The 27,030-nt window shown below is 44.7% G+C and overlaps 1 protein-coding gene across 2 annotated transcripts; it reads right to left on the bottom strand.

Annotated features, from left to right (window-relative positions):
* Positions 1-562: 562 nt before the first annotated feature.
* FAM118B (family with sequence similarity 118 member B) lies at positions 563-26,846 on the bottom strand. 2 transcript variants are annotated; one of them, XM_054004855.1, is made up of 10 exons: positions 26,722-26,846; positions 20,111-20,245; positions 14,689-14,765; positions 11,513-11,593; positions 8,545-8,797; positions 7,219-7,446; positions 4,900-5,028; positions 3,195-3,480; positions 1,498-1,554; positions 563-1,044 (listed from the first exon to the last, which is right to left on the bottom strand). In XM_054004855.1, the coding sequence occupies exons 3-10, from the start codon at positions 14,712-14,714 to the stop codon at positions 1,004-1,006; spliced, it is 1,101 nt and encodes a 366-aa protein (XP_053860830.1). In that variant the 5' UTR covers positions 14,715-14,765; positions 20,111-20,245; positions 26,722-26,846; the 3' UTR covers positions 563-1,003. The 2 variants fall into 2 exon arrangements, with proteins under 2 accessions (XP_053860830.1, XP_053860831.1); XM_054004856.1 differs by having other exon boundaries at positions 20,111-20,163.
* Between the last annotated feature and the right edge of the window lie 184 nt (positions 26,847-27,030).

Raw genomic sequence — 27,030 nt, 5'->3', positions numbered from 1 at the left:
GACCCCCTTCCTTCCTCAGCTGTTTCCACATGCCTCCTCACCAGTCTTGAGGATCAAACTGATGCTACCAGAACTCTTGCCTGCTGTCCCTACAGCATTAGCTTCTGCCTCTAATAACCAGCTAGGGAAAGGAAACGTTAGTGGAAGACCATGCTGGCTGCTTACTGCTTTCCTGCCCCCCTTCTCCCTCCCTTCTGAGTGCCTCTAGAGATCCTGGTCTAAAGTGCTACATTGAATAATACAAAACTCTTAAGATGTCTTGTAGCTCTGTATTGCAGATGTGCTATAGTGCAATAAATTGAATGCTGTCTGCTAAAAGATACATAATTTATATAAAAATAAATTTCATAAATAAGTTGAGTGGTGTGTATATGGTTACCTTAGACAAGTTGTTTCTCTTGCTGGAGGGACAATGCCTGACCAGCATAGGCAAGAACATAACCTATAGCAAGCTAACCATTTAGTGTATTTGGCCCTTCAGCCCTATTGTAAACTGAGCTAGCGGCATGGCCCAGGTCGATACAGACAGATTGCACCCTCAAATGAATCAAACCAAAGCAGCTAAGTGAAGCAGGCTTTTAATACACCTTCAACGTACAAAATACTGTACAGTATAAAGAAAGAACTAGAAAACTAGAGCTTCAAGTAATAAAAACTGCAAGTTTCATTTCACTGAAATGTACAGAATACAAAAGTACAAGGTATGAAACTGCCCAGGCTGCTGCTGCTCAGAGGGAGAGAAACTCTCCTCGCAGAGTCTGCAACCTTGAGAGAAACAATATCACAGCTGCTGTGTAAACTACAAGTCGGCTTCACCAGCCAGGACCTACCACCGTGAAGTCTGGTAGTTTCTAGCTGGCTAGAGTGTGGCAGGATCACAGCTGAATCCCAATTGCTTAAGAACCAGCTACGGAAACGGGGAGATTCTTCATTCTGACTTTGAGGTTCACAGGCCTGTGCAGTAGGTGCCAGGGTCTTTAACTCAGATTAACCAGTAGCACAATCAGTTGAGCTGCAGGGACAGAGGCTCAGGTGCTGCACCCTCTGTAAAAGTTAAAATAGCCTTTCAAACAGGCCTAGGACAGTATTTAATTCATCCTAATTAAACCGCTCACAGCACCTACCAGTAGCAGTGATCAGCTGTAGCCCCTGGAAGAGAAAGAGGAGGACATGCTCCCTTCTGGGTGAGTGTTAATTTGTGACTAGGTGCAAGCCGCATTTTGATCTGTGTCCCTGGCTAACCTTCAGTGAAAGCTGCTTTCAATTCCATCCCTCCGTCACTTAGTTGAGGAAGATAGATGGTTTGTTTTGAATTACTGTTTTCAGATCCAGCATTACTGGCACATCTCAAAGCTGCCACTATTCATTCCTCCATGCACAAGCAGCAGCTATCCTTAGCACCTTTGGGATACCCCCCCTCTGGACATGCCCCCAGGTTAGACAAATGGATTATCAGTTTTGCCATGATCTCTCAAGCTACATAAATAAGTTCCATACCTTTTATTTCAGTGTGGGCTGTAGAAGAGCCATTTAGCTGTCCTTTTCTAGGCAGACCTGGGGAACAGAGAAGATACCATTTAAGAAATGTTATTTGGTATGGCTACAGCCAACTAGAACCCCAGGAAACAAAACCTGAAGCAGTGAAGAACCCAAGGGAACTCAACATTTCTTGTTCCTGCTGTAGTAGTGCCCCCCAGTGCAAGAGGGGGAAGGAATGGTTTGGAAGTTGCACCTTGGAAGGGAAGGATCAATCTTACATCTCAAATATAGACCTGAAAGGTACTGCAGGTTGCATGAGCAGCCACCATTCACACTGGGAGCTCACATGTAGAATTCACAACTACAAAAGGTGACCCGTAAAGGAAACTATTTGGCTTGTGCATCTGGTGTTTTGATGGCTAAAGGCCTGAGCTACTTTCAAACAATCTGCTTTCCCCTTAGAAATGGAGGTCCTGTGTCTAGACTGCCAGCATGACTAGAGAGCCAGAGAACAGAAGCACCCAGAGAGGAGAGACAGCTGAGTTGTTGGAAGGGAAAAGGGCTTGTTACAGAAGGGGGCAATACACACTGCATTGTTTCTGTAAGCAGAGCTCATTACATCATCCCTGCCCCTCTCCTTGGGTACCACCCTCCCATGCCTGCCGACTTCAGGGATTCCCTGCACGCTTCCATGCCAGGAGCTCTGTGGGTCTGGCCATTCCCCCTTCCTCACCATGCTTCTCTTCCCCCATCATTAGTGCCTGTCTCTAGGGGAAATAAGTCAGGGTGGCAACATTTTAAACTATTAGACAACAGGCAGAGCTGGTATGGGGGTATTCTGCTGGAAGGTGGTAATGGCTGCCCCATGTGTTTCTTTGATTTATAAACAACTAGACATACAAACACTGAAGTTGAGTGTTCGGCATTGCTTTGCTCAGGCAATGAACTTCAGGGACTAACAAGCTTCTCCTCCCCACCGGAATGTTGGAGACTCAAACACACCCTTCAACCATGCTCTTTGAGCATAAATCAGACTTGCCAGCTGTCCGCCAGCAAGTCAGTTCCTTTCCCTGATAGTTCTAAAAGGTAAATGCAAAAAGCCCAAAGTTTGGCCTTTTATACATCAAAGCATCAGCGAGAGACACAAGCTGCTTTATTTTAAGTCATTTGGAGGTCAAGCAATCCAGCAGCAGGAATGTTCCATCACTCATTTTACTGAAGGTGTAGAGCGGAGGAAAAAGATGACTGCTATAAAACAAACCAGAAATCATGTTTGATGTGTAAGAGGTACAGTACCCAAGCCACAGCACCAAAACAACCTACTGTAGTTACATTTAGCCAGGACTAAAGTGAAACTAGACCCCAACTGCATTACTTCAGCAGAATAATTTGGGGAGAACAAATGATTCAATGAGTAATAATGTGAAAAAGGTACAGATTATGCCAAAGGAATAATCTTCAGTAATTCAAATCTTCTGTTAACTGGTATTTTAGTGTCGCCAAGGGAGTAGAGAAAGGGGCAGTAATACCTGAATGAGATTCAAGGCTGAGAATGGGTAGCTTGGGCTTTACCATTATAAAAAAACCCCTCAGAGCTTGCTAAACTATCATATTTAAACACAGAAGCCCTTGCTGAAGGGGCTTGGAGAGATGAGGTGATGCATGCCAGGGTGTGGTGCGTTACTATTCACCACAGAGCCCATCACTCCATGTACCTGTTCGATCCCGCGTGGAGATCTCACTTGTTAGCCTCTCGAAGTAGTCAGGTAAGTCTGCGTATTCATTTCCATATGAAATGACTTTAATCCCTTTATCCAGCATGTTTTCACGGAGCTTCTTAAACTCATCCACGTCTCCCCTCTGCACAAGCATGAAGTGTTCCAGGTCCGACTTGTGCTTCACAGCTTCTAGGAAAAGGGCCTGAAACGTGGTGTCATCAACAGTCCTGCCACAGCCCAGGAACAAGAATGATTTGTTTTCATACAACTTCTGGATCTCCCCCTTAAAAAAAAAAAAATCTTAGTTTGTGAAGGCTGCAATAAAACCTGCCCAATGTGCAAGTTACACACTAGTTGGCTTTTAGATCCCAGGCTCCTTACAATTATTTAAATTAGGAACTCTAACAAACTGAACTATCCCATGGCAACTCACCCATTCATCCTAAACACAGATTCACCCTAAACTCCCAGGATAGAGTCCCCCATCTTGTAAGTATGGCCTACCTTCTTTGTGCCCAGGTGTATACATTTAGCCATATTAAAATGCATATTAGTTGCTTGCACCCATCTTACCAAGTGCTCCAGATTGCTCTGTGTCGATGACCTGTCCTCTTAGTTATTTACTAATCCCCTAATTTGTGTCTCATTGCAAATTTTTGTTTTCTGCCAGGTCATTAATAAAAATGTTACTAATGTAGGGCCAAGAACCAACCCCTGCAGAACCCCCTAGAAACACACCTGCTGAACCATAATTCCCCAGTTACAATGACCTATCAGTTAGCCAGCTTTTAATCCACTTAATGTGTGCCATGTTAGTTTTATATAGTACTAGTTTACTGAAAAGGTCATGCGGTACCAAGTCAAATGCCTTACGTAAGTCTAAGTCTATCACATCAACACTATTACCTCCGTCCACCAAACTTGATATTTTGATGAGGTTACAAGTTAGTTGGACAGGATCCATTTCCATATACCTATGTTGACTGGCATTAATTATATTACCATCTTAATTCTTTATTAAATCAAGTCCTGTATCAGCTGCTCCATTATCTTGCCTGGGATCAATGTCTGACTGACAGGCCTATAATCACTCAGGTCATCCCCTTTGCCCTTTTTAAACCACATTAGCTTTCTTCCCCTCTTCTGGAATGAATTTAGGAAGGTCGGCTTTAGTAGCCTGAGAAGTTTGATCAAGAGGGGGATTTCTGGATGTTTCTGTACCCTGTAACTGAACATCCTATTCTAAATATATTCTAGTCACACTAAGGACAGTGTTCAACGACAAGATCTATAGATATTTACATGCAATTGCCAGGAGGTAGAAAACATTGATTTTATCCATCGGTCCCACCAATCCTACCTCCAGGCAGAGAAGATTCAGTCTCTCAGGGTAACTATCATATCAGCAGAAAGTCAACACCAAGTCTGCCAGGAGCAACAAGTGACAGTGAAAATGGAAACACTCCACCTCTCAATACAGTCGGAGTCTTGCCCCCTTTCAAGGCAACATTTTTGAACTCCATGAAATCTGAACCTTATGCTGAAGCAGAAATATTAGCTGGAAAAGCCAGCCCCATTACCCCCAAAGGATGAAGGGAAAAGCCAAACAAACAAGCACAAGACCATAGATAAGCAAAGCATTCTCAGCTTAGGTATCTTGGGGGGAAAAACAAGGTGGGGGCACAAGCAGGCTGAAGCTCACCATAACTTCTGTATTGCGCAGCACATTCTGATACCCAGCAGGATGAAGCACTATTCCACTGGGGTTTGTGTAAACTCCATGGATATGCAAGACACTGAGCTTCCTTTTTTCTTGCGCCCACTCCAGCACCTGCACAAAATAAACACAGCCTGGGGAATATCAGCAAGAAGTGCCCATCGTTGGGGTTCCTGGGCAAGACAGAAGTTAGTGGGGGCAGAGTGGGCCATTACTTGAGGTCTTCATTTGCCAAATCTCACATTCCAGGAATTAAACTGTTAAGGAACATTCCTGAAACTCTGGAGGAGGAGGAGATGCAGAGACATTGCAGTGCATGTGAAGAAAAACAAACAAATGCAAATCATCTTCAACACATCTAAACCACAGGAGGCCAGTGCTTATCCAAAGCCCATCAAAGGTCAGCTTGGGCCATTTCTCCATAGGGGAACCAGATGCTCTTCCCAAGCTCCTCACTGCAGGTCTTGCAGTCGTCATTTTTCAGTAATTGCTTCACGTTATTAACAGCGTGTAGCTTTTCAGGAGCGTATTGAATTTCAGTCTATTTGAAAAGTTAGCTTCTCCTTCATGTCTCTACTCTCATGAGTTCCGGATACAGCTTGTCATACCTCAGACTAAAATGGTGCCACAATGTTCATTTGCACCAGAGATTCAGTTGTTTGTCCTGGTCACCCACTGTTGATAGGAAGAGGTGGAATCCTGACTCAGAACTCAGCAAGGAAAGGATAAAACAATGTGCATTTCTCTTAAATCTACAAGTTTATTCTATTTCCAATCTAGACTCAAAACAGTTTTGAGAAAGCTTAGCAGTTTAGCCTTTGTATGCCACAACAAAAAATCCTTATCACATTTTCATAGTTTCTAACCATGTTTGCAAATTCATTCCTATACACCTCATCTCCTTATTTAATCCTGTGATGACTGAGAATACTACATTTGTATCATTGCAAATATATCCAACAGTACAGACTAGGACAGGGGTAGGCAACCTATGGCACGTGTGCCGAAGGCGACACGTGAGCCGATTTTCAGTGGCACTCACACTGCCCAGGTCCTGGCCACTGGTCCGGGGGGCTCTGCATTTTAATTTAATTTTAAATGAAGCTTCTTAAACATTTTAAAAACCTTATTTACTTTACATACAACAATAGTTTGGCTATATATTACAGACTAATAGAAAGACCTTCTAAAAATGTTAAAATGTATTACTGGCACACAAAACCTTAAAATTAGAGTGAATAAATGAAGACTTGGCACACTGCTTCTGAAAGGTTGCCGACCCCTGGACTAGGAGGTCATGTCGGAGACTGGAGTTTAGAAATGTGATTGAACTGTGGTATATTTTACTTAGTCCTAAAAGGGGGGCGGGGGGGGGGGGGGAAATCACTAACTACTCACACTATTTCTATAGCCCCTGCAGCGTGCTTGGCACTTTATGGACAGTATGGAGAGCTGATTCTTGCCCAAGATCTAAACTGACAATATAAGGATCAGGAATAGGATGCAGAGCGCCAAGTGACTGAGTGGTGGAATTTAGAATGTGCTGTTGGTTAAAGTAATATAAAGTTAGGATTTTCTGTCTATTGGGTGACTGATCCATCATGGGAAGAACTAGGGATCAGAAACCTTGTGGGGGAAGCAAGGAGGGACTTGGAGGAGAGTTCTGACACATGGCAAAGTGGATCAGGGATGGGGTCCAGGAAAAGGGGTGGGCTACATGGAAGAAAGTAGAGATTACAGGAAGACAACAAGAAGCCACATGGTGGATGGGAGAAGGAAAGGAGACAAAAACAGAAAAGTAGATGGGTTAATTGAAGGTTATGGCCCTGTGTGCATTATATATTCTAGAATGTACCCCAAAAGGAATATGTTTTATCTAAAAAGACTGATCAGATTTGTTTGGGGTGTATAGCTTCAAAATCTTAAAGCCAAGTCCCACCTGGAGTCAAATAAAGCTGGGAGTACATTGGCAGCTGAAAGCCAGGAGTCCTAACAGAACAAAACAGTACGAAAGCTTTTCCTGAGTTACAAGGATGTCCGCCAGCAATCACAGCATTTCTAAGGATTGACATTTGGGACGCAAAGAACTTTAAGGATGCACTGTTCTTACCAACCCCTCTCCCAGAGGCACTTAAACGTACAACACTAAAGATGATCCAGCCTGGTGTATTATCTACCACTGTAAACTGATGTCAGTGTCAATAGCATGACATTTCACATAGGTGCAGGATGTTCTACCACCACTGACCTATGACTTCTGTGAACAAAGAGCAGAATGTTTAGCCTGGCTGACACACTTTTTACCTTTTTTTCATCAGTAAGGTCGAGAGATTCAAGCTGTTTCCCTTGGTCTGCTGCATATAGTTCCAGCAGGTTATCAAAGTTCGTGGTTAATACGAGTGTTCCATTTTCCATTAAGCGAAGCACAGACTGAAGCAGCTGTTTCCCAGAATCTTCCATTTTAGACTCCAGGTCATCAAACACCTCGTATAAACAGTCTTTGAAAAACGTGGAGCGGACATTGCTAGTGCGCTGTGGAGGGAATCAAACAAACCAAAGTCAGAGTTGGGAATTTGATTTCTTGTAGCACTTTTCATACACTGGGGACGAGGGCAATATACAAGCCTAAAGCCCTTTGCCAAGCAATGAGTTAGCGGGGAGCACAGATTATGTGTAAGGCAAACAGAGCAGCAGTTGTGTGATCAGGAAAGAGCTTTCAGGTTACAGAGTGCAAGGCTGCATTAACAGCGGAGATGGAATGTCAGCCAGGACACCAAACTGATCATCTGCCCATCCAGGCATGTCTAATACACTCATCGCTCAGAGCCAGAAGCAAGGCACCCTGCTCTTTCCTTCAAGTACAGTGGGATCTTTACTGTCTACTGAACACGCAGGCAGGCAGAAGGGATCTAGATTGAATCATTCAAAATAGAACACATAACTGCAGTACCTCTAGTGCTGCCCTTTGGTGGCAGCAGCAAGGAGGAGCACAAGGCCTTAGGTTGGATCTGAACCCACAACCCCAGAAATAAGACCAGTGGCAGCCAGGCCTCCCCAAAACCCGTAACTCAGCAGCACGTTCTTCCCCAAACAATACATCCTCAGGGCTACCCCCTCCAGCCGCACCACCTTTGAGAACATGCTTACCCGTAAATCACTAAGGAAAAAACATTTTCTCTCTCCCACAGTGCAAAAATAGGCTGCTAAGGGAGCAGGTACTTTCTGCAATACAGCTATGTAAGGAAACAGCGTACAGAGCAAGTTGATCTCCACAGACAAACTGGCATCTGAGCCCCCAGCATCATGACATTCTGGGCCACAGCCATCAAGCTAATATGACCGAGGAGCCATCTCACTGATCCCAGCCAGACTGGTTTGGTGCCTTGATCCTGGCACACTAAGTGGTGGGAGCAGCCACTTCATGCAACTCTCTCAAACCTGAGGTTGCCCCAAGGACAGGCCCAGGACCACTGGATGGGTTTCAGAGGGAGCAATACCCAGCTTTGACTGGAAGGTCCAGCCAGGCCCAGTGGGGGCAATGGCTGGGGAGAATCCTTGGCCACCCCCTTGCTCTCAAAGCCACATTCTACACATTGAAGTTGATGAATCCTGCTGCATGTGCTCACTCACCGGAGAGAGTTTCTGGATAAGGTCATGGGCAACGTGAACAAGGTTTTTATCTTCTTGGAGACATTTCTGAAACTTTCTGCTCTCCTCCTCTTCAAGAAGATCAAAGTCAATAGCAGCATCCAACAGGGCCTGGATTAACCCTTTCCAAGACTTCAGTGCTGGGACTTTAGGAGCTACTGCCGCACTGATCCCTGTCCCAATTACCAGAACAAGTTCCTGGGGCTTTTTGGTTTTAAGGCTTGGCAACAGTTTTCTGGAATGAGGTAAGAGAGAAGCACATTTGTGCTGACATAAATGAGTGTCCCAAATGCGCACACGGGTCACAGAACTTAGAGGAGACAATGGACAAGGCTGAAGGGGTTGGCAGGCAGGAAGTGACAGACTTCCCTCAAAAGGCAATGCACATTTCTACAGGCCAGTAACAGACAGCTATAGGTATGAGATATTCACAGTTTGGTCCTTTACCAGCCCTGTCAAGGCAAAATGCCTCATCACCCTGGCCAATTTCTAAAGCAGAGTAAGTCAAGTAACTTTAGTTGCAGGACAGCAGAGATCCTGGCAATTGGCCCCATCTAGAAATGCAGGTTAGAAGGATGGCTGGATTTTAGGTGAGCCACGAAAAGGAGTAGAGTCAAAGCTTGGACCACGCAGAGTCTTACAGAGGGACTGTCTGCCTGCCCACCCCCTTACTTTGCTGGCGGTGTACCTGTACTATGTTTTAAGTCATATTTTAGCAACACCCTATTGAATTACCATCACTGGTGATAACACTAACTACAGCGGGGTTTATCCAGCAGGGGAGCCCAGAGTGTTTCACGTAATACTGAGAGAATGAGCAAAGAGAAGCAGGCCAAATACAAAAGGAACACTATCTGTAGACTCTTGACACTCGGCAAGGATGGGAAGCAAATACAGAGATACCTAGGGTACGTTTACACTGCAACCTCCCCCTCCACAGCAAGTCTCAGGCCAACTAACTCGGCCTTGGGTTATGGCGTTTAAAATAGCAGTGCAGAGGTTCCTGCTTGGGATCAAGCCCGGGCTCTGAGAACCTCCCCCCTCAACAGATCTCAGAGCATGAGCAGGAACATCTACACTGCAATTTTTAGCTCAATAGCGCAGGCCCAAGTTGGCTGATCCAGGCTCGGAGACTTGCTGCAGCGGGGTTTTGCAGTGTAGACATTCCCAGAGTCAGTGCCTGTCTCAATGCGGGTTCTGTACCAAGTTGTGGGGGTACAGCAGTAGATTGGCCTGAAAGCTCGTTAGAGATCCGCACAGTCCCATGTGCTAGCTGCCATTTGAGAAAACAACTATTTGAGCCTTTGGTTTGTGCAGTATGTGTGAATGGTTGCTATTGCAAATCTGGCTCTATTTGGTTTATTCAGAAAATTCAGGGGATTAATTCTGAACCCCAATTCTCCCCCATCATCTACAAAAGAAACAAGCTTTCCCTAATAATATGGGAGTGAAATGTTAACCAGGCCTTGTTATATTTTCAGAATCCTGTTGGTTGAAATCCTGAGTATCAGAGCATGAGCCAAACAAAGTGACTATTCTAAGCAATAACAGCTCGGAAAGAGATTCAGTTCCCACACTGATAAGCAGTAGGCATTTCTATCACTGCATTCCTACCAAGCCAGCCTACACTCCCAGCTTCCTCTGTTCATTTTAAAATTCAGCAGGGTGGAGGAAAAACAAAAATGTTTCCCCCACACACACACACAAAGAGTTAAAGACCTGGATATTTTTATTGTTATTTAAATTAAATTTTATTTCACCCACTCTCCTGCCTTCTCACAGCCAATAAATAAGTCAGGTTAGTTGAATACACTTCCTCCAACAGCTCTTCAGACAGACTCTTTTCCACAGAACCAACCCAGAGAGAACACTGAGTTCTGGCTAATATCTAAGCATCCTCCAGCCTGATAGGGAGTTAAAGAAACTGAAGCAAAGCAGATGCCCTTTTCTGCTTTGAAGGGGAACAGTTCCTGGGGATTTTCTTAATCTTAACTCCCTTGTCCTGCAGGTTAAAACATCACAAGAAACAGGATGGACTGAATTAAACCAAGGCAACTTACCAAGTGGAAAGCCTCAATTTGGTACATATTTTTGCTACCCAGTAATGAGCTACATTAGGGGGTCGTGAGGTTATACTTGGGGGAGTCGCGAGCTGTCAACCTCCACCCCAAACCCTGCTTTGCCGCCAGCATTTATAATGGTGTTAAATATATAAAAAAGTGTTTTTAATGTATTGGGGGGAGGGAGGAGCGAGTCCGCACTCAGAGGTGTGCTATGTGAAAGGGGTCACCAGTACAAAAGTTTGAGAACCACTGAGCTATAGGATGATGTCTCCTGAAGTCAGAGGTCAGGTCCCAACATCTGTGATAACTTCCCCAGTCTGTTGCACCCAGTAGCATAGCCCCTGGGTCTCTCACAGGATCAAGCCTTTAATACAGTACAAGAGCCATTGTTCCATATTTATAAAGCTTTACTGCCACAGTTAGATTCTGCCCCCCTCCCCAGAGTCCTCCTTTATATAGAAAAGCAGCCTGTCACTCAATTTTTGATAGAGGCTCATGGAGTCAGTAGATTTATTTTTTATTTAAATGTTTAGAGATTATAATAAGTAGACTAACATTTTGTATTAAATTCAGATTTTAAACTGGGTTAGTTTCAAAAAGAATGTAATTAAAATAAATCGGATTTATATCGAAAATATAAATTTATAAAAAAATCTGACCCCCCCACCCAAAGAAACAGATTTTTATCCACACAGACAAGAGAACAGTGGTTATAATGGATTGTTGAAGACCGCATACGTTGTCAGACAAGCATTGGAAAGATCACGGAGTCTTAGTGCCAGATGTCACACCCCTTTCTAAAATGAAAGCAGGGTCATGGAAAAAAAAGTTCTCATCATTTGCCTCTTACTAATATTTCAATGTCAATGTAGTACACGTAAGTTTACCTGGGCTTTTTTGCAGGTGGTATTCCATCCAATGACGCGTCTTTATCCAAGTTCACACTCACTGTAGAAGCCATCCAGTTTCTGTAGCAGACAAATTTACAATAAGCAAAATTAATGGATCTGCAGCGGTCTAAAGAACTAACTTTGTAAAGGAAGAAGAAATATTTTGTCTCATCACTTTTTGGCTAAGGACTGCACTATTCTGGACTCTGCACTTCAGCTCCAACCTAGCTGCTCATCTTTACTGAGCCAAAAACTTATTTGTGATGAAGTTTTGCAAAGTATCCAGGAGCCTATTCGAATGGATGCTGATCGCAAATAGTTTCAAACTCCCCATTACCTAACATATCCTCTCAGAAGCTTAAAAGTAAGAATTCCTTACCAGCTCCCCACTCTAACATTTTTCACTCAGGTTCGAATAGCTGAAATTAACATGGTTGATTTGGTTTTAAAAAGCATCCATAATCATTGTGCCACTGCATTATCACTCCTGAGGCCAGCCTGACACTGGGATCGCCTCTTCTCCCCTGCAGCTGTGCAGCAGACCTCCCCCAAGACACTAGCATTGGCATCAAGGCAATACCTCAATTCTAGTCAAACACCTTCATTTTACCTTGCCCACTCTTCTTGGTTTGTTGGCCTGCATCCTTGGGCAAGGTTGGCACCTCTCTGAGAACAAACTAGCTGCTCCAGGGCCAGCAGGAGTAAGCACAAAAGATTTTTGTTGACTTTCCAAAAGAGGAAAGTGTGGATTTATTTTTGTTTTTCAGTGACGCGTAAATGATCATATTCATTATATATCTAAATTGTCAGCATGAAAAATCTTCTGAAGTCTAAACATCAAATTATATACCTGAAAATCTTTGTCAATACCCCTTCAAATGAAATCCTTGGTCAGGAGAATTGCCAGTATCTTTCTCCTATTACTAAGTCAGCCCCTCCGGAACAAGACTGTTCCGAGGGGAAGAGAGGGTCTCTCTCAGTCTCTACTGCCTACTCAGTCCTAAGCCATCTCAAAGGGGCCAGCAAGATTCTAATTTGTGCTAAATGTGATGGTCATTTTTGTGACATGGAAGTCCGTTCAGTAGCAACTAGCCTGAGACCAGAATTTATTTGACACAGGGCCATATCTGAACAAATGATCTACAGGGGAGTAGTCCCCTGAGTCAACAAACAGCTTTTAAGGCAGATTGTATTTTAGGGTAAAAACTCAATGCCCTCTTAATATTAGTGGCTGTAAATTGGGGGGACTGAACCTAATGTCTTCTGCATCTTAACTTCATGGTCCCAATTCCGTTTTAGTAACACAGACACAAACCCAAGGAGAGCAAACAGTGCTAAACGTTTTCCCCACAGCAGTAGAATACAAGTGTGACCAACTTGGATTTTCTGTAGTTTACAAAACAAGAAAAATAAAACTTTGCTCCTATATCCTGTTTTGATAATGTCTTTCAAATTCCAGCCCTTCAGGAATTTTAATAGCCAAGTGATAATCTTTTTGAAAATAAGATGGCTAAATAAAGTGGTGGGAAAGTGTGTCTTCAGGTACCTAGGAAATTTATAGTTTTAAATTTTTCCTACAAGTATGCAACCTACAAATCCATTTCAAACACTGCTGGCTAATTTCCATGCACACCCTGGTAATGCAGCTGTGTTGTATGCAATACTGGGGTCTGTATTAACAGTTTCAGAGTAGCAGCCGTGTTAGTCTGTATCCGCAAAAAGAACAGGAGTACTTGTGGCACCTTAGAGACTAACACATTTATTACAGCATAAGCTTTCGTGCGCTACTGCCCACTTCATCGGATGCATATGCATACTCCTGTTCTTTTTGTATTAACAGTGTCACTGGTTTCCAGAACTAGAAAGCTTACACTGACAAAGCACATTAAATGGTGATCAGAAAAAGCCTACTGCAGCTCCCACTGATGCATGCGCCTGACTTGCATCAGTGTCCAACAGGAATTACTAGGATGCAAAGAAGGGAGAACACATATTTTTAGAATTCTATTAACAAAAAAAAACCAGCCTTCACCATGAGCCAGCATGTTCAGCAACCTTACGTTTACATCCCCTGAACACACACATTATGACACACCTTTAGGAGGTGTGAGCTAGCATGCTCTGCTCTAGAAAAATTCAGTAGGGTAGAGACTTTGGTGATTGGCTTCACGGCACGCTCTGGAGGGCAGGGAGTCTTACTTGCCTGGCCACTACAATGGCAGAATTACACTAATTCAGAGTACACGAGTCTTTTGGAAATCTCAGCCAGCCAGTTCCGGTTGATTTCATTTAAAGTTGCAGAAAGCTACAATCATTACATTCAGCCTGTATTGATAGACTTAATTTTATTTCAGTGACACATTTAAATAAAGCTGTTCTTTGCAATAGAATCTATCAGTGTTGTTGAGGGTTTCTTGACATACACAAAGATGAAAGAATATTAAGTGCTACTATCCACATTAATATGATTAAAGATCTGTTAGAGGGATAATGGCATTTTTGAGGACATTAAAACACGCAGTGAAATCTACAGTGGCACCATATACAGGTGAAGTCACTGTCACTCATCTCCATCTTCCACACAGCCTTGTAGGGAGGGAACCCTCCTGCACAGGCACCAACATAGAAACCAACAGGTTTCATTTCTAACTTACATTACATATCCCTGCAGCATGGCAGTTTCATCATCATCATCTCTTCCTGTCCCTGAACCATCACGTTCTCAGCTGCAGGGCAGAAAGTATCCCATGGGGCAGGCGGTCCCCTAATCACCTCTAAAACAGATCACTGCATCTTACCGCACTGACTGGAGAACAAAGATGGAGTCCAGGGGTTCAGCCCACAGACCTGACACTGTGACCCAGGATGATTTGGGAGCGTGGGAGTGCAGAAGAGACTATATTTGCTAAGTGCAGTTCCCAAGCTTCTGGCAAGTAAGACTCAGACTTTGAGGCCAGAAGGGACCCTCGCAATGATCCCGTCTGACCTCCTGCACATTGCAGGCCAAGTTATCAGTGTGGCCTGCAATGTGAGATCATCATGAGTACTGTTTACAGAACTCAAAATACACCCTGGATTTCGTTCCACATGCTGATATAGCATGTGCAGGCTGTGCCTCTTGTAGGCCTCAGATGGCCTTTACTAGTATCCTCTTTTTGGCAGGGGGTACTCACTTCTTAGAAGTTTTGATCTTCGGCATCGGATTACTTCTTTTCTGCAGTACGCTGATCACCACAACACTTGTGCATACCTGTGAGTGTACAAAATGAAAATAATTTCACCTCATTCCTTCTGACTCAATACATTTTTGTGTGAACTACTCCTATTTCCAGAAAGGGCATACAGGGAAAAGCAATTTCCCCCCAAAATATTAGTTCTGACATGATCCAGGTCAGCGATTGTTCCCCTAGGGAACATTTTATCATACAGGTTAATTCTTTCAATGCACCACTACTTTTCCTTTCAGGTGACTGCCAAGTGCTTTCTGACACCTGAATCAAAGAGTTTGCTTTGGCAGTTCTTCATTATCGCACTTTTTGGGAAGCCACCTGAAATCCTTTAGAGAGACAAAACAATGTACAGCACCACACTTGGTAAGATCTGAGAAAAGAAACAGCAGCCTTGCTCGTATTGTTTGGGGGCTTGTCAATTTTAGTTAAGCACTCTAAGGCAAGGCTCAGTCAAAAATATGAGTTGCGTATTAACTCAGACATTTTGCAAGGGGAAAGTAGGAACAAAAACAACTGCTACAGGAAACTGTGACAAGTAGGAAGAGAAAAGGATAAGAACTCAAGGCTTCCAACATCTGCCTTTTGGAATCCCACTTAACAAATCTTTGCCCATGTTTAGCAATCTTCCATCTTTTTTGTACTCTAATTCCCTTTAAAAAAAAAATTAAAGGAGCTATGAAATAAACAAAATTAAGCCAAAAGATAATTAGGTTTAGGGGAAATTATCAGAAGTATTTTGGGACTAGGTCATTTGAAGGGTAAAATTTTCCAGAAGTAGTTATCTTCTAAAGTAAGAGTGAAAAAAACTTAGTCAAATTCAGTCCAAAAGCAGCTGTTTCTTTTGTCAGAGTAAACTATCCCTTAGTTATTTCTGATCATTCTAACTCCCGCTAACAGAAAAATTGCTCACAGAACCATTTGGAAGCAGGTCAATCACACCACGAAGAAAGGTGTAAATAAAGTATAACAATTTGTTTTGACATGAACTATCAGTGCTTAAGCACGAAACTCAGATGAAATCTAGCTGAAATATATGAATGTGCAAAATATTTTATATGCAAAATCTCCTCAAGTCCACAATGAAAACAGGAATCACAGCCAAGTTTTTAAACTGACGTGAATAGTTATGTAGGCCACTTAAGCTTTCCAGAGACACTGTTCTAAGCCCAGGTAGCCTGCATAAGCTTCCGATTTCTTTAAAGAGAAACACCAAGGTAGTTTAGGAACAAAACGTACATTTTTAATATTAGTTTCCCCTCATCATATATCAGGCAATTGACATTCAAAACTGTTTATGGAGTTTGGATGCAAGCATTTCCCTGTACTGTTTGCAAACTCAAATTGTGCTTAACCATAGGAGTCAACATGAAACTGACTATAAACAAAAGTTAAACTAAGTAGTTTTGTGTTTCACTGGGCCTGGAAAGTGTAAACAAACATAACTGGAGAAGTCAATTTTTTAAAGTGAATTTATGGTATGAATAATTAAATTTGGATTTTAACTTAACTGGACAATGTCTCTAAGTTATTGTCAGGAACTAGACCTTTCCATCACACTGAACCTCCCCTTATCGAAAACAAGAGAAATTATTCCTAGTCAGACCTCAGGAAAGAGTGCTTATATTTAAAGCATTAGCAGCAGTCAGGCTATTACTGGCAGGGATTACTGTTCTTAAGATCAAGGTTTTAATTCCAGAATCAAGAAATGCAAGTCTCCAGGTCATGTGCCAGGGCAAAATGGCTGCTCTCCAGGGGGGATGGAGCGGAGAGAAAATGAGCATCTTTTGGGCTAGGTTATTAGGTATTGGCATTATACAGCGCCTGACAACTGCATTGTGGAGAAGGCTGCAGAGGGGAGTCTTACACTAGCTGGTATTGCTGTGAATGGCAGCCCAATGAAGAACAAAAGTGAAGAGAAAATGAATAGCAACACGCAGATAAAAAACAATTGTTCATTCTTCCTGAACCATCCCAGTTTATGCTACAGTAACTTTGGCAACTGTGTGAGCATCAAGCTCTTTAGGATTCTGGAGCCAAGAAATCTTTTCTCCCATCATAAGACTATCCCTCTTCTATGGAGGGAGGGAAGACCAAAAGCATTTTTCAGATGGTTTGAATACGTCAATTTTTCCCCCCCCCACAATGGAGAAAGTCAGTTCATATTTATCTTGTGATAACTAGTTCCTGTTGATCTTATTCCTGGAGTGAAAATCTGAGCGCTTTATTCTGACAGCTCTGTACAATGCTGAATGCAGGTTAGAAAAGGTTTTTAAGAGAATGTGAAGTGACTTTCATTTCAAATCGAAGGGTGTGTGCAGAGTCAAGAGATAATTGAACAACCACTATGTGCAACCAAAGTGATTTTTAAAATGGATCATCCTTAAATCTACACACAAATGTCACCTAAAACTGTATAAAACCTACACAAACAATAAATCCATAACACTTAGACAAGACGCAATCAGCGAGACCAAGTACGGGTCAGACAGCTGTGCAAAAGCATTCAAATTAGAAGAATGAGGGTACAACTACAGCAAAACCAAATGCTTCAACACAAACATACAGGCAGACTCACAGCTATTCTACAGATTAGACCCATTCTACTCATGAGGACACCGAGGCACAGAAAAATTATGTGGCTTGCTCAAGGTCACACAGGAAGTCTGTAGCAAAAGCACAACTGCTAACAGAAATAACAGGTCACATACCAATGGATCCCCCAACTGAGGAAGTTAAAGCATATTTCAGTGGTGAAAAGCATAATCAATCAATACAAGTACCATCTTCAATACAAGTACATAGATAGCTTCTATCATAGATCAGATAAATATCACAATATATTGGCATAGTACGCCGCATCTTCCTGAATGGACATAGGAAGACTACAACCCAAAGTCTGTATCTAGGTGTTCTATTGGACCGTTCCTTGAAAATCAAGGAAGATCTTACCAAAGCCTTGCCAAAAATAAGACAAACAACCTGATCAGCAAAACAGCTGGATCACCTAGAGAGCCAATGTGCAGACACGGAGGGTTTGTCTACCCTTACAGTGCTGCGGCTGCACCATGGCAGTGCTTAGTGAAGACACTACCTATGCCACCAGGAGCTTCTCCCATTGACGTAGGGACTCCACTTCCCCGATAGGCAGCAGCTATGTTGATGGGAGAAGCCCTCCTGTCGACATAGTGCTGTCTAAGCTGGGGTTAGGTCAGTGTAACTACGTCGCTCAGGGGTGTGGATTTTTCACACCCCTGAGTGACTTAGTTATACCGACTTAAGTTGGTAGGCAGACCAAACTAGAGAAATATGGGCTTGTCTTGTACTATTCTGTAGCAGAATATCGCTCCCCAGTGTGGCTCAGCTCTTCTCACACAGGACTAGTAGACACTCAGCTGAACAAAACAATGCATGTAACAGGTACTGTGAACCTGACAAATCTGGCCTGGCTGTTGGTTCTGTCTAACATTGCCCCTTCTGACACAGGTGACAAGTTGCCTTGCAGAATCTGCTCCTTACAGTGCAAGACGTGCCACACCTACCCCTTTAAAGATATGTTTAATCCACAGACACCATTTTAGCTCAAGGCAATCCCTTTTGGATAAATCCCCTAAGGAACTTTGACATCTTCAGGAGGCAGAATAGGTGGCAAGAACAAGCTTCCAAAGCCTAAGCCTATGAGTTGGTCATGGATTCCGTGATTTTGTGTGACCTCCACGACTTCAGACCTGGGTGGCTGGAGCTGTCAGCTGCTCCCACCCCCTGGGCAGCAGGGCATGGGCTGTCAGCTTCCCTCTTTCCCCCTGTTATTTTTAGTAAGAGTCATAGACAGAACACACCCTCTGAATTTTTGTTTACTGCCCATGACCCATCCATGACTTACTAAAAACAACCATGACAAAATCTTAACCTTACCAATGCTTATCTCTGACAGATCCAACAGTCCAGCTCCCGGGTTTTGACCTTTCCCCAACATCTTTAAGTAAAGCTCGATTGATTCACATATGCAGTGATTAACGTGTGCTGCTAGTGACTAAGTGAGGCCTCTGACTCTCCCCTTTGCAGCTGTGGCCAGTCAGAAGATGCAGGCCATACCCATCGGTAAGTGCTGCCTGATTCCCTCTCAGACTTACACAGTGCTCTTCCCTCAGCTACTGAATGGTTAGACACTTAGTCTATGCAGATGTAATACATACGCACACAAATTCACAGCCATGAAAAACACGTCAGACTGTGACATCAGACCTCCTCCATGAAATCTAGCTACTTGAGGGGAGGGCTAGGGGTTATGTCTTGTGTGAAAGATCTATACACAAGAGCATACAGAAAAGAAAGGAGAACAGAGATCCATCCATGAGCACAGTAAGGAACAAAAAAAATGCATCATTTTTACTAATTTGATCAGAAAGTCTAAGAACAGCGACTGGAGTAAATGGTTTTAAGTTACAATTGTAATAGAGTTTGTACATGGATTTTTATTAAATTAAGATACATATACAAAGCCATACTATACTATAATTTTTTCTGAGTTTTTATTTTAGAACTGAAGGAACTGATAGCTTCAGTTTCCAGGTTTGCACAGCACATATACACACAAAAATCACCATCACAACTGACTCCCTTACAGGCAGTCTCAACTGAGAAAACAAGGACTGAACTCTCCCCTTCTCACCACAAAGGTAGGCCCTCTAGTGCAGGCTCAAGGCGCAGTAGTAGTTAGCACTGCAAGGGGAAGCCTGTACTGCTTCTGCCAGTGCTGTTGCGTGACTTCAGCCTACAGCAAGGTCAAGCCTGGACTGGCCACCAGCACAGAGATTCATCTAGGGCAGGGGTAGTCAATAGGAGGACCGCAGGCCAAATCTGGACCAACAGATGCTTCTGAACGCACTGCAAAATCTTTCTATTTACTTATTATTTTTGTATGATTTTCTCTGGAGTCTGCTCCTTGACAAAAAATAATTGGTTACCCATGATCTAAGGCCTCATCCTGCATTCTTTGCATGCTCCAACTTCTCACTGACTTCATGGGAGTTTGGAGTAGCATGTCCCCAGGAGTTTTAGGACTTAGCCGTACAAGTATGTTGTCTTTAACAAGAGAAAGTAATTCAATTTAGGAGTTCCCTATGATATGGGCTTATCTTCAGACATCAGAACAGATACTGAACCAGCACGCTTTAGGATATAATGTCACCCAAGAGCTGTGTCTTTTTCTACCTCATTCTGAATTTCTGCAAACAATGAACTGCAACATTACCAGACTGCCCATGCAATGAATACTATCAAATACAACAGATCATCCCTTCACTGACAAAAACATACAGCACACTTTTAATTTAGAATAAAATGTTTATAACACCTGTTATCTTACCTTTATGTTTTGTTCTGCTGTCCTCTCACCGTCCCTTTGATTAGATTGTGTCACTGCAGATCCAAAGAAAAGTTAGGAACGCTCCAAATAAGTGAGAGTTTCTTGCCAGTTCTACCCAACATGCTCTCATTATTCCTATGTTATGACAGAGAGGAGATCAATGGTCAGATGTTTCTTAGATACAGGAGCATGTAATGAGATGTACCTTAAAGAACCCTTGACCACACTTGCAAAACAGTCACTGATGACAGACCAATTTATCTCCGAAGTATGATACTTCTTTTCTCAAAGCAAAGATCTGTGTGTCAGGAGACAATTGCATACAACAAACAAGAGCTCTGTATGAAGAAGATCGACATTATGATTGTCTAATCCTGTAGATGTTAAGCACCTCATCTTTTAACTCTAATCAGTTCACTGAAGAATGTCACACACCCCTAAAACATGAGTTGATGTGTTTGCTAAACTCTTGGTTACCTAACGAATAAGTTTAATTTTCCCCTTAGGGAAGCAATTCTAGGGTGTTTACTTGAGAATCTTGCAATAGGAGGACACAGAATCAAAGATAACTGCGCTTTTCTGGCAATGTTGTGTAATACTGTCTGCTCCCCGCATTTTGCGAAAAGTAGCCACCAGGGTGGATTTGATTTTAATCAAATTTATTTAAATCACTAGTCAGGAAGACTTGATTTAATCATGGATTTCTACATAGAAGTGCATTCTTGTTGGTTGTTATAACCTTAATACATATTCTTCACAAGTCAGAGGGTACGTCTTCACTTACCGGAGGGTCCGGCGGCAGGCAATCAATGTTCTGGGATCGATTTATCGCGTCTGGTTAAGACGCGATAAATCGATCCCGGAAGTGCTCGCCGTCGACGCCGGTACTCCAGCTCGCCGAGAGGAGTACGCGGCATCGACGGGGGAGCCTCCCTGCCGCGTCTGGACCCGCGGTAAGTTCGGACTAAGGTACTTCGAATTCAGCTACGTTATTAACGTAGCTGAATTTGCGTACCTTAGTCCGAAGTGGGGGCTTAGTGGGGACCAGGCCAGAGATAGATGTAGGTTTCATTTTTAGAAGGGACACACTATACATTTTTAAACAGGGATTTATTTTGAAAACTTTTCAGATTAGTTTTACAGCTATATCAGAAAATGAATGATTGTCTGGTTATTTCATTTACCAAAGGTAATTGAAGCAGATATTTATAAAGTCATTGGGAAGTGTACTATCATTAATATTTGGAGGACTTTCTTGCCATGCTGTATTAGGAGGAGAACATCACCAGACAGACATTTAAATTGTTTTATTTAACTAAAACAACAAAGTTAAGTATTCTGGATTTTTTTTCTTCGACATATTTTAACAAAAAAGCATGTGTCCCTCACTGCTCACATTTATCTCCAGACTACTTCTCCTTGTCCAGATCTATTCTGCCCCCAACAATCTTCTATTCATTGAACTTTTTGAAACTTTGCACTTTTAGAGAGAGGTAAGGGATTAACTGTACACACATTTACAGAGGGACAATAGAGTTGAGGTCTGTTTCTCACCTCTAAATATTTATTTAAAAACATTTTTGCTGTTAATAAATCTGGAGATTTGTGTTTGAGAATTGCAAAACTAAGCATCTCTGATGGTATCTTCTACACTGAGCACTGAGTCCCATTGGGTAGATAGAAAGATTAACCTAAATCTATACAGAAGCTTGTGGAAACCCATAAGATTGGGTCCCTAATCCATGAACTATTGGAACTCATTTACAAAATGTTTCTTAAACATTACATGAATATATTGTCTTACACTATAGAATTAGAATTTATAATCCCTATTCCATGAGGAGATAGTTTTAATTAAGATACATTATAGCTCAAAGCTATCTTTAGATCGGATTTTGGAGAGAAAACCTATTTACATTTAAAATAAAAAAAATCTGATTTTTTTTTTAAATCATTGATTTTTATCCACCTTGGTAGCCACACAAATCACCTCAGTATCTTTTGGTCTAACCAGTTCCTGAATCTCAGCAGTGATAGTGTTCTAAACCATCCCTCTTGGAGCTCAGAATTCTTTCCTAATATCTAGCCCAAACTTCCCTCCCTTAACTTCAGATCATTCCTCCTACCAATTTCCGAGAATTAAGCACGGTCTTCCTACAACACATGGTTATCTTCCAAGCTCATTCCTGGGATTATGTCCCCCTCCAAAGTCATCTCTGACTATATAAATTCAGCTTCCACGGTCTCTCTTCAAGTGACCCATCCTCTAATTCTCAAGTTATTTTTGCTTTTCTTTAGATTACCATTACCTACATCCTACCTAAATTTTGAGACAATACTGTAGGCAATAGTCCTGGTGCAGCTGGTTGGACAAGACTTGCAGGGAGGTAGTTACAGGACACTAATTTGGCATTGTCATCCTGCTACACACATCAGAAGTCAATAGTATTGCTTTTTTCATGCTCCCATCCCTCTATATGCTCCTGTCTGGTTACCTATTTATCTGTAACCTCAGCAACTAAGTCTGTACTTGAGTTTCCATCTATACTCTTTGCTTCTTCCAATATGTTCCCAACAATGAGAGGCTGCTTCTCCTGAACTATAACTGAGTACATGCTAGATAAAGCATCCCTCTTGATCTGAAAACAGGAGATTAATTTACTTATTTGATTAAACTTGTTTATAATAACGTAGGACAGAGTTCATATGGGAAGTCTGTTAACTTCACTAGGGAGGTCCCAAACTAGCTTGATCTTTGAAGATTTTGCCAGCTTGCTAAGGCTGTAGTTACTGAAGAGGAGTGAGCTGTCATGTGGAAGTGCTAAACGAAATAAATAGGAAGGAATTTGTTTAGATAGTTTGCCCATTGCAAAGCTGAACCAGATTGTGTGGTTTAATCTTGGGTCAACCCAAGAACTTTGTCTGAAAGTTACACATTTTAGTCACATATTGAACAATAAATTAAAATGACTTATATATACTAAGAATGGAACTTGGTTTATGATCTTAAGTGCTGCGGGACCGTGACACTAATGTCACTTTAATAAAAGCTCAGAAATTTCAGTGGCAAAACAACTCTTTTCAAGTACTCCTCTCTGGCTGACCATCCTATGTTGTGCTACCTGGGAGGTGAAAGTTTCAAGAGTTAAGGTTGGCCAAGGACAGGCACTAGAAAGGCAGCAAGCTCAGTCCTTAAGGGAAGGGACAGCCTCATTCATTTAGGGAAACACTTGACTCAATCAAAAAAAGTGAGACAGGTGGGGGGGGGAAGAAGATACAGAGAAAGAAAAATCAGTAAATAGGAGGCATGGAGGCTTTCGGGGCTGGGACTGCACACACAGTAAAAAAAAAGTTGACACCAATCAGCTTTAAAGGGTTTGCTGGGAAATCCCTCTAAAACTAGGAGTATGCAACCCAAAAAGAGGATTTTAAGTTTATAGAAGGAGTATTTTTAACAAAGGGGTAAGTCGGAAGCAAGATTGCATCAGAAGGTACAGTAGAGAACAAGGGCTGCAGGGCCTACAGAAACAGAACAAGGAAGCTAGTGGCATAACAACCAGGCACTGCCAACATTTTAAAGTGAGTTCTTTATGTGTGAGATCAAAGGATGAGGAGTGGTTCCAAAGACTACCAAATCCTATGAGATGAAGAAATCATTAGATTCAGGTTAAACCAGAACAGTCAGATTTCAAATCTTCTAAGAACACTGAAAACCTGACAACTGAAACTTAACCTGTATTACACTAATCCATCAAGTTTCCTTTGTTCATTTCCTTAGGAGGAGTGGGTATGGAAGATCTCCACTTTCTGGATAGAAGACAATAAGGGGCTTACAGAGCAATACCTCTTACCAAAAGAAGGTCTATCACTAAGTAATTGGCTATTATCTTACCTCAAGACCAGAATATTATTTTGGTCATGGAGAATGGGAGGGACATTGGAGGGTATCCTCTGAATAAGTTAGAGAAATACCTCAATGTGCAAGGGAGTCAAAAAGGGGTAAGCCCATGGTCTAGTGGTAGAGAACTGGGCTGGGATCCAAGTTCAAGATGTCAGCTGGATTCTGCATCAGGGCAAACAAGGGGCTGGGAACAGTAGAGTGATGAAAGTGGGAGCTTTCTATAATATTTTGATGAACAATAGGAGTCTCAGTTGAGCAATTTGATTTGGTATTGTTACCTACTGGATGCAGGGGAGTGGAAACACTTCTCCTGGAACAGAGGAGTGACATGAGGTGTTTGGGTCCCACAGCTGATTGGGATGAGATGAAGGCATCATCAAGAGCTGTCTGGAATCAACATACTGACAGAAGACCCAGAAAAAACCATGGGAACCCCATGAACATTAACACTTAACAATAGAAGACCCAGACAGGCTGAACATGTGAACTCCGTGTGATTTGGCAGCAGAAGGACAATGGACTGGAGATGTCAGGAACCTGCAATAAGAAGTGTTCACAGACACACACAGCAGCTCTCATTCACACACACAGAGCAGTCTCATGGGACTCAGAGACAAAGGGACAGAGAAAGCAGAGATGAATTCTACAGAAGGATGGCTTGGCGGAGCCCCAGCTTTTGCCAGCGCAAACTCTGCCTTAGGTTAGCATACAGAAGCAAAAGTTAAGTGCTCCTAGATGCTGCATTGCAACTGATTCAAAACCTACTCTGGTTTGGAAAAGGCTGCTTGATATCACTGCAAATACTGATGTGCATTGATACCTGAAACAGGTGAAAAGTCTCTGAACAGGAGTCTCTGTCAGATTCACTGTGCAGCGCTAGCGCTCATGGTGACAAACAGGAGTGTTGGAGCCCGAAAACCCAGTCTCCGAGGCATTAAAGCCACATGGCCTATCCCTGAGGAAAAGTGTGACCTTTTAGGGTCTGGAACACTAATGGGTAACTCCCAGCACGCTGTTTAAAGGCCAGGAGATAGTCCACAGCCTGTCAATCTGTGACACAGCAAACTGTCTCAAGCAACGTTTCCACTCCTCATACACTAGAAATAGCATTTATTGGTCCTTTCTTGGTCAGCCAATTTACAATAGGATTTTAACAGGGATTAGCCAACATGTTCAAACACCACCTTCTTCCTAGTGAAGAAAAGGTCTTTCGGGGAGGTCTGGTCAACACAACAAAGTTTTGCTGGCAGGTAAGTGTCAGCTAGGATGGGGGCTGCATTGTAATGGTAGGTGAGCAATTGCCGTAGAGCACTGCCAGCCATCGCCCCAGAAGTGGCTGCATCGCAGTGCTGGGTGAGCACCGGCCAGACAGCACCGCCGGCCCGGGGACCACCCGCCGCCCCGCCCCAGAGGGGGCTGCATCGCAGTGCTGGGTGAGCACTGACCAGACAGCACCGCCGGCCCGGGTGCCACCCGCCGCCCCGCCCCAGAGGGGGCTGCATCGCAGTGCTGGGTGAGCACCGGCCAGACAGCACCGCCGGCCCGGGTGCCAGCCGCCGCCCCGCCCCAGAGGGGGCTGCATCGCAGTGCTGGGTGAGCACCGACCAGACAGCACCGCCGGCCCGGGGACCAGCCGCCGCCCCGCCCCAGAGGGGGCTGCATCGCAGTGCTGGGTGAGCACCGACCAGACAGCACCGCCGGCCCGGGTGCCACCCGCCGCCCCGCCCCAGAGGGGGCTGCATCGCAGTGCTGGGTGAGCACCGGCCAGACAGCACCGCCGGCCCGGGTGCCAGCCGCCGCCCCGCCCCAGAGGGGGCTGCATCGCAGTGCTGGGTGAGCACCGACCAGACAGCACCGCCGGCCCGGGGACCAGCCGCCGCCCCGCCCCAGAGGGGGCTGCATCGCAGTGCTGGGTGAGCACTGACCAGACAGCACCGCCGGCCCGGGTGCCAGCCGCCGCCCCGCCCCAGAGGGGGCTGCATCGCAGTGCTGGGTGAGCACCGACCAGACAGCACCGCCGGCCCGGGGACCAGCCGCCGCCCCGCCCCAGAGGGGGCTGCATCGCAGTGCTGGGTGAGCACCGGCCAGACAGCACCGCCGGCCCGGGTGCCAGCCGCCGCCCCGCCCCAGAGGGGGCTGCATCGCAGTGCTGGGTGAGCACCGACCAGACAGCACCGCCGGCCCGGGTGCCAGCCGCCGCCCCGCCCCAGAGGGGGCTGCATCGCAGTGCTGGGTGAGCACCGACCAGACAGCACCGCCGGCCCGGGGACCAGCCGCCGCCCCGCCCCAGAGGGGGCTGCATCGCAGTGCTGGGTGAGCACCGACCAGACAGCACCGCCGGCCCGGGTGCCAGCCGCCGCCCCGCCCCAGAGGGGGCTGCATCGCAGTGCTGGGTGAGCACCGGCCAGACAGCACCGCCGGCCCGGGGACCAGCCGCCGCCCCGCCCCAGAGGGGGCTGCATCGCAGTGCTGGGTGAGCACCGACCAGACAGCACCGCCGGCCCGGGTGCCAGCCGCCGCCCCGCCCCAGAGGGGGCTGCATCGCAGTGCTGGGTGAGCACTGACCAGACAGCACCGCCGGCCCGGGTGCCACCCGCCGCCTCAGACGGGGACTATCCCGGGCACGCTCCCCTCAGAGGGCTGGAGGAGCCGAGCCGGGCGCAGGAGGGGCCCTACTACCCGAGCCGGCCGGGCTCCGCCGCGAACTCACCTGGCTGCGGCGCCCCGTCCGCTGTTACCCGCCCACGGGGCGCTCCCACCGGCTCCACCGTCACCGACCAGCCGCGGCCGGCCCACGCAGGCGCATTGTGCTGCCCAGAACACCCCCTTCCTCCGCGCAAGCGCGTTACACTCTCCTCGCGTTCCTTACTGCGGAGATGTCCTGCAGACGCGACTCCTTCCCGTGCGCAGGCGCAGTGCTCGTCCCGCCCTCGGCTCTCCGTTCTATGCAGGCGCACGCCCAGGTCCCGCCTCGCTCTCGTGCCAACGGGGAAGGGGGAGAAGGGCAGGGGACAAGCCG

Source organism: Malaclemys terrapin, chromosome 15, assembly GCF_027887155.1.
Source record: "Malaclemys terrapin pileata isolate rMalTer1 chromosome 15, rMalTer1.hap1, whole genome shotgun sequence".
In the NCBI taxonomy this organism is placed as follows: Eukaryota; Metazoa; Chordata; order Testudines; family Emydidae; genus Malaclemys; species Malaclemys terrapin.
The sequence above is the reverse complement of the archived record's forward strand: the minus strand, read 5'-3'. Positions and strand labels throughout refer to the sequence as shown.

Bases quoted from the DNA above. Each gene is read 5' to 3' on its own strand.
- FAM118B (XM_054004855.1), bottom strand. From the start codon at position 14,714: ATGCCGAAGATCAAAACTTCTAAGAA. The intron at 3,481-4,899 runs GTGAGCTTCAGC...TTTTTTTTTAAG, and splicing joins TGCGCAATACAGAAGTTATG to GGGGAGATCCAGAAGTTGTA. The intron at 1,555-3,194 runs GTACATGGAGTG...TCTGTTCCCCAG, and splicing joins CTCCACGCGGGATCGAACAG to GTCTGCCTAGAAAAGGACAG.